The sequence below is a fragment of the Peromyscus californicus genome, unplaced genomic scaffold (genome assembly GCF_007827085.1).
Source record: "Peromyscus californicus insignis strain IS unplaced genomic scaffold, ASM782708v3 Scaffold_17__1_contigs__length_78620276, whole genome shotgun sequence".
Lineage (NCBI taxonomy): Eukaryota > Metazoa > Chordata > Mammalia > Rodentia > Cricetidae > Peromyscus > Peromyscus californicus.
In genome coordinates, this window is record NW_026294469.1 from 13,474,699 (window position 1) to 13,488,984 (window position 14,286).

Here is a 14,286-nt window from a genome sequence, read left to right on the forward strand (position 1 = left end):
AGCGTGCTGATTGAAAGAATCATAGCCATGATTACCTTTTTAGAGCTTTATTGGGGCCGGGGGGGGGGGGGGGGGGGGGGGGGGGGGGGAGACAGAGAAAGACAGAGAGAGAGAGAGAGAGAGAGAGAGAGACAAGGGGGAGAGAGGGAGAGAGGGGGACCGACGGGGGGGGGGGGGGGGGGGGGGGAAGGAGCGCAAAGGAGAGGGGACAGAGAGAGCCCACAGAGGGCCCGCCCCCTTTTTAGGCTGGGAAGCCGGCAAAGGCTGATGACGTAATTAAGGACGTAAATAAGGACCAAAACCCTACAGTACCTACTATTGTTGTTTCTTCTCCCAGTAGAAGTCTGACTTTAGTGCCCTCCTGGAGGAAACGTACACTTTCCTGCTTCCTCCCTTTGCTGCTGCTCACACTCAGTGCACCTCCACCATAAAAAAAGAACGGAACAGGAGCTGGGAACCTATCTCGGTCATACAGTGCTTGCTGAGCGTGCATAAAGCCCTGTTTGAATGCACAGACCAGACATAGTGATGCATGCCTGTCATCTTTGGGAGTGAGAGATGAGATGATCAAAACTCCAGGTCATCTTCAGTTATTTAGAGAGGTTGAGGCTAGCCTGGCTACAAGAGCCTCTGTCTCAAACAACAAAAGAACAAAACATGTAAAGACCACCGGCCTCCCTGGGCTGCATGTGCGAACCCAGCTCTGCCCGAGAGTCTTTTATTTCACCCACTTTTTACTCCATCTCCTGCAGGAAGAAGTCCAGATAACAATTAGCCCAGAGCAACCCTGGCATTTTGTTTATATTTCTTCAGCATATTAGAATTGATCAAGGGAAGACCTGTTTTTTTCCCCATACCCTTTCTAGTATTTTCTTAACAAAAGAAAAAAAATCCTATGAGTATCAAGAGTCGTGTTGATAACATAAATCATTTTGCATCTTCCAGATATTCACTTCTGCCTAACACGTGACTGTTGGGCTTATACATCCAAGGACTCTGATCCTTATGACATGAGAAGCTCCTTGGTACTTTTTGCATGAGTTTTAGATTACCTTGGCCCTAGCAGCCTCTTGCAGGCCTCAAGAATATATTATAGAGATTCAGCTGTGTATTAAAGCTACACTTTCACTGGCCAAGGGTCTGTCAAAAAGCAAGCCATTTATTATGGGATATTTGGTGTTACCCAGTTTTTAGTATTTCAGCTGTCTTCTGCTATGAAATTCTTGTGTGCCCAAGTACTATAGACCATTTGGCAAACAGCTAAGCTTCCAGACCTGCTGAACATCTAGGTAACTAACTACCATTCCCCCCCCACTCCACCCCCAGCCCCACCCCACCCCTTCTGAGCCTGGGAGATGAGCTGGCTTCTAGATGCACAGCTTTGTTTCTTGTGCAAATGAAGCTCAGACCAACCCCTTCCCTCAGGCTAGGGGCATGGCAGAGAGATTGACAGAGGACAATAGGGCTTTTTGCATAACCAGGTGCCGTAAGGACTGGAGCAGAATTCCAGAGACAGAACCGAGGGTCCAGAGAGAGAGAAGGAGACAGAGGTTCTGTAGAGGGTAAAGCAGACCTTAGGTAGAGTTTTCTGAGAGCCAGGAGTAAGGAGCTAGGAAGGCAAGATGGAGGGACAGAGGACATAGATAGGTCAAAAGCATAGGAGCTTACTAAAACTATGAGGACAGGAAAAACTGGGCACAGAGAGGAGCTGAGTGTGAGGACAGGGCTGAAATGGTGTGGATAGAATTGACCTAGAAGAATAAAGTGAATGGACTAAAGAACTCAGTGTGCTTAGATTCATTTGCTATCCCTCAGATTAGTGTCCTTAGCCGCTTGTAGCATCTGTTCTGGGCCTGATAGAAATCTCCTCAAGGCAGGCAGTTGGGGGGAATTCGTTACCTCACTTCCATATTCCCACAGGCAGGCACTCATCATAGGCTCAGTAGAGTTGGCTATATCACTTCATCGCTAGTTGGTATTCACATAAAATAAAAAGTGCCTTTAATCCTCATCAAATCCTGGCCTTCTCACCCTAAAGCAGTCCCTACAAGGATCTGCTTCATTGGTCTATGGATGTGAACAGTGGGGTGAGAGCCTGTACACTTTATCATTTCATTAAAAAGACTAAGTCTTCAGAGAAATTAAGAGACAAGATTATATAACATCTCCAGCTAAAGTCATTGGTTCTCTTGCCGCCACTTTGCCAGAAAACTAAATTTAGCCTAGTCACTTGAAAAAAAATAATTATAGTTCTGAAAGCTTTTCAGAATATTTTACTTCTAGATTATGTATAAATGTAATATATTCCCATTATGGTGAGATAAATGGAGTTTGAAAATTCAATTGCAAAATTTGAAATTGGCTTATTGCTAGACTAATGAAAAAGAATCTAATTTCACTTGTTTATTTTCATTCATTAGATATTTAGGAAAAGTAATCAGAGGTATGTTTAAGAGTAGGGACAGTGACTACTAAGTTGAGAAAGGAGCAGGTAATTTGAAGGCCATCATTTCCTAGTTCCTGCACAGAAAGTAAAGACTGAACAACCCATGCTGTGGATACAGCTGAAGGTTGTCACCTACCGTCTGAAAACCACTAGATTCAATTCCCTGCACTGACTTTTTCTTTAAAGCTGGAAGCAGAGAGCAGGGTCTGCTGGCACAGGTCTGTAATCCCAATCCTCAGAAGACAAAGGTGTGAGAAGAACAAGCTTGAGATCAGCCCGAGCTAGACAGCATGGCCCTGGCTCTAAAATAAATAAATACATAAATACTTCAAAATAGTTAGCAGCCCCACAGAAAGACAAGGCAATCTCCATCATTAGGTTCATCCATCAGGACAAAATAGGTCAATTCCTATGACATCTTCACCAAGAAAACATAGACACAGATCACAATCATTGTCCAAGGCACATGTCATCTGAAAAGGATCTAAGGTTCCAATGCCAGATGCACAGCAGCAGTCAGAGGACTTCTTCCTTATAATCATCTCCCCTTGGGGAGCCTTGAATTCCCTCCTGATTAACCTCACCCATGACTCTTGGGTCCTTCAGAGACGTCAGAGTTTTATCATTCTTCAAAAAACTTCCTCTTGACCTATGCCAATTTGTACCCAGCTCCATTCTACAGCCTGTCCTAGTAAAGGGAACAGGCATCCTCTCTGGCCAAATAAAATTAAATGAAACCAAACAAAAGCTCTCCTGAAACATCTTGTGCACCCTGAGTACAGAAGGTTCCTTCCTGACTCAAAAGAAAAATGGAAGTAGCTCTTTCTAGAATAAAAATGGTCTTCTTGCTTTTAAGTGGCATTTTCTAGCTTGTAAAGCCGGCCTCTTTAGGTGCCTGCATCAATATATGTATTATGTTTATGCATAGTCACATTCCCCAAAGGAATTAATTATCTTCTCCATTGACTCCAGGTACTTTTCACAAACTCTTATGAAGTACAGTAAAAGACTGCAAAGTAACCTGAGAATGCCACTCTTGTATACAAATAAGTTCATACTCAAACTCAACTAGCATCATATGTCTAGTTCAGCTTGTTACTAGGATTTTTAAGGTGAAAGCTCAGGCTCCAGTAGTCCCAGTAGGATATGCTCAATCACTGTCCCCAAATGGCCAATTAAACAGACTAGTAATAGTGAAAATCAGACGGAGATTTATGCAGTATGGCTACATAGGAACATATAATAGGCTCAAGTGACTCCAAGCCTAATTTTTCAGGGTACTGAAATGAGGTTTAGGTTTAAATCAAAAGCAAAAAATATGAGCTGACCCTCAGGGCATGAAAACAGGAGAACTGGCCCTGTCCCCTGCTCATTACTCCAAGAAGAGAACTAGCTGGGGCAATGCTGGAGAGCTCACCCTGGTGGTGAGAACAAGGGAAAGCTGGCAGGCTGACCAACCCTGCAACTACCCAGGCCCAGAAGCAGAGTTATGAGTTGGCCACCCCAACATCTACCCTATCTATAATCTGCTGGAGCACATGAAAGGGGCTGGTCCTGCAGACCCAAAGCTGCAGGATCTCCATGACACAGGGCAACAGCAGGATAACCAAGAGGAGTTCCAGAGAGGGCCCAGGATCAATAGTATACCAGAAACCAGAGGCCTCGAACTAGACCAATGACTCTTTGCAATGAACACTTGCAAGTAAAGATATATGGATAAAAGGGTTTATTGTGTGATTCACTGTGTCACACTACAGCATCCATGACAAGATTGATTTTTTTTTCCTTTTTTTTCTCTTAAATTTTATTTTAAGGGGGTTGCAAGGGCAGAAAGCGGTTAAGAAGGGATGGGGAAATGAGTGGGATCGAGATGCATGATGTGAAAGACACAGAGAATAAATAAAAAGAAAGTTAAAAGTAAATAAAAAGAAAAAAATAATCATGATTACAGAACCTGGCCAAAGCCAAGTCCCACCCATCATTGTCTTAGTCTTGTCTGTCTCACAAAGTGGCCCCTAGAATTGTTAATCTGTCAGTGGCTAAGAGTACACCCTTGCTCTTGTGAACAACTGTCCTCATATGGGGTCATGGGCTCTGCACTATGAGGCCTGGCTTTTCTTGAAATTCAAAGTGACTTGAGTAGAGGTTAAGGACAGTGGCTTATCTCTGTGTTTTCAGCTAACTACATCCAGAAGGAGAACAGAGGCCTGTGGACTTTACCCTACTTTCAGTATCTTATGAGGCATAGATGCTTTTTAGCAAGTGCAGTTTCTAAACATCTCTTTCAAATTCTAGCTGTGTACCAAAACCATCTGAAAGGCCCAAGTGTCCACCATGTCCACATCACATAGACAAAAGATTGGTACTCTGGATAAAGTCTCTGGACTTGGCTGATGGGCAGCAGAGCTGAGAAGCGCTACATTGGATACTTCTGATAAAACAAATTGCTGGGAACCCACCTGGCTGGCCATTACACTAAAGGAGTGTATCTGCCCCTCCTAAGTAGATAGGTAGGTAGACAGGTAGGCAGGCAGATGGAGAAATTATAAATGAATAGATAATAGATATAAGATAGATGATAGAAAATAGATAACAGATTGCAGACAAGTAGATAATTGATGAATGAATGATAGAAAATGATAGATGGTAGATGATAGATAGATAGATAGATAGGTAGATAGATAGATAGATAGATCCATCAAACAAACATTTATATAAACCACAGTATTTTCCAACTGCCATAGGCTCCTGTAGGAAGGAAAGGGAAACACGATTACACTTGGACTAAAAGTTCTGAATCCTTCTTTATACTGGTAAAAGTTAGGACTGGAACATAAATATGGAAAGGTCATATGAGAAGCCTTCCTTCATTACAAAAGTAGCAACAGGTGTTTCTATGGCACCAATAAACCAATCAAAGGAGGAAAGGAACTTGAGATGGGTTTCATTGTTATGAACTCCTGGAGTGCAATAAGGCGTGATTGCTGACCCCAGCATTTCTTTTCGCCCACCTGGAGCAAAAGGGAAGGAAGTGAACTGCTGGACGAGTGTCACCGTATTAAACACAGTCTGCAAGCACTTGCTAACGAGGAGCAAGAGCAGAGGCGAGCCAGACAGCTCTACAAACATTGCAGGCTCATGCAGCTTTCGATTGTGAATGTGAATTCATGTGTGACCTGGCATGTTCACATGTGTCTGGGGTTACACAAACCTGGACACCCCGGATTGTTTCACTCTTCTCAATGATTTCCAGTATAACAATACTTTCACACAGGAGGCAGCCATTAAGAAATGACACACAAAGGCATTTCCCAGCAGATTTGGGAGGTCTGGGATTCTTTTCCGTTAAGTCACCCAGTCTTATTACATTTGCTTCAGCTTCCCAATTTCAGGAAATCTTAATCTGCACCATGCAGAAACATCAAGAATGTTGTTACTGGCAGTTGGACCCATGCAAGTCTAGGAATTTAAAAACTAAAAACAAAATATACATGGAGTTAATGATGTGCCCTGAGAGAAAACTGCTGTTTAACTTTACCTGCCCGAGTCTTCAGATGTTCGGTTATAACTCAGGAACCATATTGTTCCCCAATTTCCTCTCAAGGTTGAGGTATTTTAGGAAGTTATGCAAGTGTAGGACACCATGAGTTTAAGTTGTTCCTTTCAAACTTCTTCTATATCATGCGTAATAAACTAAACATTTATTGTAGATGGTGTTGAATTAAAGCAAGGCCACTCCAGAAATAGCTTGAGGGTGTGGCATTTCAGTGTGAACTTATTCCCACTACTGCTAAACCATAATTGATACTTCTTCTACCATTCTGCATCTACATGTATTATTTTTATACCTTTTTCAGTTAAATTTGTTCTTTGATAGTTTCATACATGTACAGAATACATTCTGTTTACGTTCCCCCCCACTTGAGTCCCCCTCCACCTGTCACCCCCTCTTTTCCATAAGGGCTTCTGCTGTCTTTTTGTTTTGTGACCCACTGATTGTAACCAGGGCCATCTGTGTGACCATGGCTTTGGAACTGGCCCTAGGTGCATGGTAGGTTCACTGTTTGGTGCACAACTAAAGACAATGGCTGTCCTTCTCTGAGAATCCATCAGTTGTCAATAGATCAGCAAGGAAATGTGGGGCCCCTTGAGCCCCTCTGTGATTGATTGGCTGTTGACAGGCAGGGTCTTGGGCAGGCCCGGTCAGTTCAGGCATCCAGAACTGCTGTGAGACCACGTATACACGGGCTGTGTCTTGCCTAGAAAATAGCATTTTGCAACCCTTTTCTTTATGTAGCCTCTGTGGATTTATTCTTTATTTCTTGCTGGGTCTCAAGCTGTTTGATACTTCATTTCAAAGCTCCCCACAGTTACAGACAGTTGGGGCCCTTCTTAACACATTGTAGTTTTCTCATCTTTAAAAAAATAATTAGCATAGATTAATTTAATAAAAAAAATATGTTTGTTTTGACATACCATGCCTGTATATAATATACTTTAACAATATTTAGCCTTCTAGTACCCAATCTTGTCCCTCTTACCAACTTCCATTATCCTCCTTTTATTTACATGTCTTTAAAAACCCAAGTCTAAGTTCCATATCTGAGAGAAAACACACAGTATTTGTCCCTCTAAGTCTGGCTTCTTTTGCTTAATGTAACAGTCTCCAATTCATCCATTCTCCTGAAAATGACCTAACACAATCTTCCTTATAGATGGTTAACACTCCATCATTTATCTACGGCACATTTTCTTTATCTGTTCATCTGTTGATGGGCACTGTCTTAGGGTTTCTATTGCTGCAATGAAACACTATGATCAAAAAGCAAGTCAGGAGGAAAAGGTTTTTTGAGCTTACACTTCCGCATCACAGTTCATCACCAAAGGAGTCAGCACAGGAACGCAAGCAGGGCAGGAACCTGGATGCAGGAGCTGATGCAGAAGCCATGAAGGAGTGCTGCTTACTTGCTTGCTCTCCATGGCTTGCTCGGCCAGCTTTCTTATAGAACCCAGGACCACCAGCCCTGGGATGGCATCACCCACAATGGACTAGACCCTCTCTCATCAATCACTAATCAAGAAATTGCCTTAGCCGTATCTCATGGGAGAAGTCTTCTTTTCTTTTTTTTTTTTCCAATAGAGGTTCCTTCCCTTCAGATAACTCTAGCTGTGTCAACTTGACATTAGACTATCCAGCAGAGGCACCAACGTGAAGAATGACTATGTACATACAAGTCTTGTTCTAAGACACTGGAGCATGCAGCTAATTGAACATCTCCTGTAACCACAGGATCCCACACCGCTCTCCTGACTATCCAGGCTTTCTCCCACTTCACCTGATAGTTGCCTTGCCAAAATCTAAATCTCTGTATGTGAACTCTCTGCTTAGATCTTGGGTGGTACCCTGGCTCTCTCCTGTAGGAAGAAGGCCCCTATATGGTCTAGACATCAGGCTTGCCAAATTGGATGTTGCTTCGTTTCTCCACATCTCCACTAACACTTACACACAGAGACGCTGGCTAATTCTCAGTTCCCCAGTGGGCAATACCCTCTTGAAATCTATGTGCTTTCCCAGGATTCCTCCTGACTGTAATTACTTTTTCCTGCACTCTTCCGTCTTAAAAAAGAGAAGTGCTGTTTGTTCTTTATCGTGCTATGCTAGAGTCGCCCTTTCTTTGATGTCCTTCTCAGATCTCATAAATAAGCCACGACTTCTAGCAGTGCATGCTTTCACATGGTATGTGTTACACTAAGCTATAAATACTTACCAGAATTTTTTTCCATTTCTCAACTGAGATCTTAGAAAGCACAGAGCTCCATAAGGTCATGTCTTTTTAATCTTTGGATCTTAGGAAACTATGAAAGTGTCTGAATACTTACAGCTCCATTTCAAATGTTTATTTTTTTAAGGAAGGGGAGTTTTAGTGGGGCTCATAGTTCATAGGGGAAGTCATCTATCGTGGTTGGAAGACATGATGGTAGGAGCGTGGGACGGCTGTTCACACCATATGCAGTCAGGAAGCAGAGAGAGATGAATGCTGGAATTCCTACTTTATGGGTTTTTTCTTAAATTATTGGGTGAGGGTTAGTGAGTAAAGACAGCAGGTACTCTGTATAATCCTGGGAACTGAGCTTTAAGCAGGAGATGGCAGAAGGAGCTTATCATTCACTTATCACTGCTCTTTCCTTCCACACTGGCAACACTTATGTAAGAGCCTAAGTTTGCAAGTGTCCTTTCTACAAGGGGAGACATATATTGAACAAATGAGATGTATAGGTGAGCTACCCTTGTGACAAACAATAATACTGTCCCTTCCCTCTGCTATATGACTTTGGACAACTGTTGTTCTACTAAAATTCATGAAAACTAGAGATCCTTGCCAAGTTCCATTGCTCTCCAAGTAGAACTGCAGGCCTATAGAAGTACTCAGTGCATCCTCTATCGAGGGCCTTGCTGTTCTGTTTCTAAGGTGACAAAATGTGGTAGAGTATTACAGTGTCATTTTCATTGATAAGTTAGACTAGAAGCCACAGAGCCCACAATGGTGGTACTCACCTGTCTGATTCTGGAACACACTTCAAGAGCTGTCCCTGTTGAGGGGCTGGGGAGATGGCTCAACCAATAGAGTGCTTGCTACATGAGGACCTGAGATCCTTGTACTGATGTAAAATGGCTGGGCATGTGGTGGCCCCTGTGTCTCCAGCACTGGAAGGGAAGAGACAGGGGTCTCTGGAGCCCACTGGTCATCATTCTAGACCCATAGGCCCACTCCAGGTTCAGTGAGGGAGCCTGTCTCAAAGGATATTGTGGAGAGTGACCAAGGAAGACAGCATGAGACAGAGACAGAGACAGAGAAAGTCCCACACACCACCCACTCAATCAGTTTGAGATGGAAGCTAGTTAGCATGTCCATTCTTTCCTTGGCTGTAATGACTGAAGAAAGTAAGGATATCAGTTTTATCTGGCTTGGTGTGTCCCAGGAACTCTGGAGATAATGAGAAGCACATCATTTTCCTTTTTATCTGATTCTGTGTTTTCTATGCCTCCTAAGATTTAACACCAATGAATTTTCCCTCATAAGATATATACTTTATTCCAAAGTGAAAATAATTATCGTGTAGCTTATGGTTCTTTTATGAGTGAATTAATAACAGTAACAACCAACGTATTGATAAACCAGAAGCTGACACTCATGGAGTTTGCAACCTTTTCAACTTCTACTTCATGAGACATGATTTTGCTTAGACATTTATAGTCCTGGATTTTGATAAACATAAATAAACTTGTTTTCTCATTTTTCACATAATGAACCTCTGAAATGAGTACAATTTGAATTTCATATTTCTGTGTCAGGTTGTGGAAGTATAATTTGAAAGTCCATTTTATATAAAAAAAACATAGCTATCGTTTTTTCTCACCTCTATTTCTACTTTTTGTATTCCTTGTTCATTCATTTCTTCAATAAATACAATGTGAAGAATCTTAAATGAATGAAGTACTATCCTCAACTACCTTCAGAAAGGCATTAGCTTAGAAATGAGACATTTCAGTGCAAGTGAGGGGTCCAGACAAAGTGATGACCTCAGATGCCACCCTTCACCTCACAGTCCCAGCCTGCATTCCTTCATGTTTATTCTAAGGGTTCTTTCCATCCTGCCCCAGCACATAGACAGATACAGGAACGCAGGCTGGCTCTGTTCCCTGTCTCTCCCACTGCTTCTCTTCTGTTTCTGAGCCCTTGAAATAAAAACTGGAAGCTCTTTCCAGATGACTTCGTGGATGTCAGGTGTAATCTACCCACTTCCTCTGCAGTGAAGGAGGTGGGATGTGAGCCAGAAAGGGAAGGTTTTTCTCCAGATCACTATATGTCAACTCTACCTGCTCCTTTTGCTCTAGAGTAAGCAGTCTGCAAGGAGGAGCTGATTCAGCACCTGTTTCATCCAGGGCCTAGTACACGTCCTGGTGGTTGTTTTAGTTACATTTTTATTGCTGTGGGAAGACACCAGGACCAAGGAAACTTATAAAAGAAGACATTTATTTGGGCTCACAGTTCTGAGGAGTGAGATTCCAAGCTCGTGAGGCAGGAAGCATGGCTGCAGGCAGGCGGACACGATACCAGAGCTGTCGCTGAGAACTAACATCTGATCCACAAGTAGGCAGCAGAGAGAGAAAAAGCTAACCAGGAGTGCTGTGGGCTTTTGAAACCTCAAAACTCATCTCTCCCACCCCCACCCCCGGCCCTTGTGACACAACACACCTCCTCCAACAAGGCCACACCTCCTACTCCTTCCCCCCAAATTCCACCAACTAGAGACCAAATATTCAAATGTATGAGCCTGTGAGGGGGCCATTCTCACTCAAACCACAATGGTTGTGTTTACTTATAATATTTGGGTCATATGCTACTCAGTAATTTTAATATTAGTATAAACACCAGCACTTACTTACCAAACCTGAGTTACCTGGTTGTAGTCAGAGATAATGTCAACCAGGCTGAGTCAGAGGGGTCACCGGAAGACTGAGGCTGAGACAAGTTTATCGGAAACAATCAGACTTCTTATCCCCTTATCAGAAACAGAATATCATGGCGGTTGCCAGGAAGAATACAATTATAGTCGCCAGGATACAATGACGTGTGCAAGCCATACAGGGTCCACAAGGTTAATGTCTAAGACTAATTGTCCAGGCAAGCTTCTACATGCTTCGCTGACTTCTAGGGAACGCAGGATACACAGGAACCCTGAGTGCTGCTCTGCCTGAGGGAGAGCCTCGGGTTCTTAGAAAATATGAAAGGCACACAGTGCCATGGAGCCACAGACTCTAACCTGAAAAACCTATGACCCATGCCTCTCAAGGCAGCTAGACCAGGTCAATGCCATGATTCCCTGTATGTTAGGAAATGAAAACATTTATATCCCTTCCAACAACCGTATGACATATGGGAATTTTGCACAGTAGTCTAAAGGAATGGTATATCTCGTTTATAAATGTATAAAAGTATAACAGATATACTTTCGTGTGTGGATTATGTATTAAGCAGTCTGTATGGAGGCCCTAAGTTGGCATCAAGTGTCTTCCTCAGTTAGTCCTCACTTTATTTATTGAAGTGGGGTCTCTTGTTAAACCTGGGGTACTCCAGTGAGGCTCCCGCTGTCTCTATTTCCCAAGGAATGGGAATAGAGGCAGCAGCCAGGCCTGTCCTGTTTCCACTTCGGTTCTGAAGGTCCAGACTCTTGGTCTTCGTACCTGCAGGCCACGTGCCTTATCTACTGAGCCCTCTCCCCAGCACCCTGGGCTTTTGAAGAAACAAGTCCAACAGCTGATTCTTGTCTGTGGCACAAGTCCGTTTAATGTGCTTACATAGAAATGGCTGTTTGCCTGCTTAGCATCAGAGTAACACATGTTGTCACAATTTTGTCCCACAGAATGATTGAAGATAGTGGGAAAAGAGGAAATACCATGGCAGAGAGAAGACAGCTGTTTGCAGAGATGAGTAAGTATGGAACTTTTAAGGGAACTCCCCTCAGTGTGCATTGAATATTCATGAAAAGGCCAGAAATAACCATGTAGTCTCCTTAGTGCATCTGGGCTTCTCCATAAAATCCTCAGTGCCTTGCATAAACTATGCACTTGGCCATTTCAGCCTCTCATTAGGTGAGAATTGAATTAGTCAGAGATTTCTTATAATTTGCTTCTCCACTCTCATTTCATAGGTTGAAAACAATGTTTCTAGGCCTGTGTACTTGCAGGCCAGCGGACACACTGGATAGCACTGCTTAATGTTGACTTTAGTGCAATCCACTAATATCTGAAGTCTACACTCACCTGTCTGCACTATCATGTGGCTGCCATAGGATAAAACTGCTGAAACACATCTTTGAATATCTTCCCAGGAAAATGATATAATACATTCAAACGCTAAGTGGAAATACTGGTCAAACTGAACCGAAGTAATGTAACATTGTAAGCTGTCGTTTGGACCACCTTTAGATGGCAGTCTGTCCCAAAAACCATTTTTTTAAAAAAGCAAAGGCTAACAAAAGATAAAAGCAGTTGGGGTGACATCTTTAAGGGACCACAAACACTGATGGTATTTTCTGGTGGTTGGTCTATGAAGGTGCATGACTTCTATGTAACTGATGCTGGTGACATCTCCTCCCGTGTAGACCAGTTTGATCCTTCATAAAAAGAGGAGACACATCCTTCTCAAATTAAATGTTATAAAGAAAAACATTTTGGCTCTCTTGTTCTGTGAGTTTTAGTTTTTGAGAGCGCTCTGGAGTGACTTGTAAGCTCCTTCCCCCAGGAAGGTAAAGTGATAGAAAAGAAATTTTTATTGAAAATGGGATTGATAATATTGGCAGGCATAGGGGTTGGAAAGTAAAAGAAAAATTCCCTGATAATAAGGAGGGTTAAATAATTTTCCAATCATCTGCTGGCACTTGTGCAGTGTTAAAATTAACAGAAGAAACAGAGTTAGAATTGACATGGGGACTCCCAGACATCTGTTAGCCTTTTGTACTTACAGAGTCGTTTTGTTTTGTTTTGTTTCAAGACAGGGTTTCTCTGTGTAGCTCTGGCTGTCCTGGATCTCACTCTGTAGCCCAGGCTGGCCTCGAACTCACAGAGATCCGCCTGCCTCTGCCTCTCGAGTGTTGGGATGAGAGACATGCACTACAACCGTCCAGATGGCACTCACCGAGTCTTAAGCGTCTGTGAGAGCTTCAGCTGAGACGTCTCAGCATCCCCTGCTGTGTTTAATGCTGCCATCTTTACTTCTGGAATGACTGATCCCCCTGGAATTGTGGCTTTTTTGTAGGCACACATCTAGTTATGATCTGCCAAGATCTTGGTTAGACCAGAGGAATAAATTTTAATAAACTACCGCACTGCTGTTAATGATGTATTGCATCTTTCAAATTTTCTATAAGGAATAGATATATTATCCCCACCAAAAAAATTAATTAATTAAATAAGTGATGGAACATTAGTTAGCTAGACTATGTGGCTCACAAAAGTAAAGTGTGTACCATAAATATACAGAATTATTTTTCATTAAAGACAAAGTTTTTAAAGGAAAAATGCAATTTACATAATTAAAATACAAGGAGAAAATGTTAAAGAGCAATGTATTTGATGGAGAAAACCTGTTTTAATATCTGAGCAAACTCCATCATGGGCTAGACACAGAACAATTATTAATATTGTCTATACAAAAGAAAACCTGTCAAATCTTTTACCTTGCCTTTGAAATACTAAATATTGATCAGCTGGCACACTCTAATGTTTACGGAAGTGTGCTTTCTTAATGGTTTTAGCAATACTTATCTAAGTTTAGGTGTCTAGTTTCTTCCCTATCTGGTGCAGTTTCTGGCACAAGTAAAAAGCAATGTTACACACGTCCACTAAATTGAAGCCAGCAGACTCAAGGAATGCCTGACACAAATCTCATGTTCATACAAACAGAACAACCAGCAGCCAGACATGCTGACACCCATCTGTAATCTTAGCACCAGGGAGGTAGAGGCAGGAGGATCAGGAACACAAAGTCATCCTTGGCTATATAATGGGTGGGAGGCCAGCCTGGGCTACCTGAGACTCTGTCAAGGGAGTAGAGAACAGGGAGACTTAGGAGAACTGTGACTCTTTTATAAGTTTCCCCTTCCCTAAGAATGCCACAGGACTGCCATGAGCCCTTGTTAGATAGCTTTGTGAGCTCTACTGATAAATAATCAGAATAACAGGCAAGCCAAATACATAGGTATCATTCTTCCCAACAGGCTGAAGACTCAGGTATCGGCCAAGGCCTGTGAAAGGCAGCTGGCTGCCTTTAATGGTC

At 42.5% G+C, this 14,286-nt stretch overlaps 1 protein-coding gene across 1 annotated transcript in view; it reads left to right on the forward strand.

Annotated features, from left to right (window-relative positions):
- Positions 1-14,286, forward strand: part of Dtna (dystrobrevin alpha) — a 171,084-nt gene that overhangs the window by 31,005 nt on the left and 125,793 nt on the right. Inside the window, 1 exon segment of the mRNA XM_052741642.1 lies at positions 11,873-11,940. Coding sequence (XP_052597602.1) covers positions 11,874-11,940 — 67 coding nt within the window. The 5' untranslated portion in view covers position 11,873.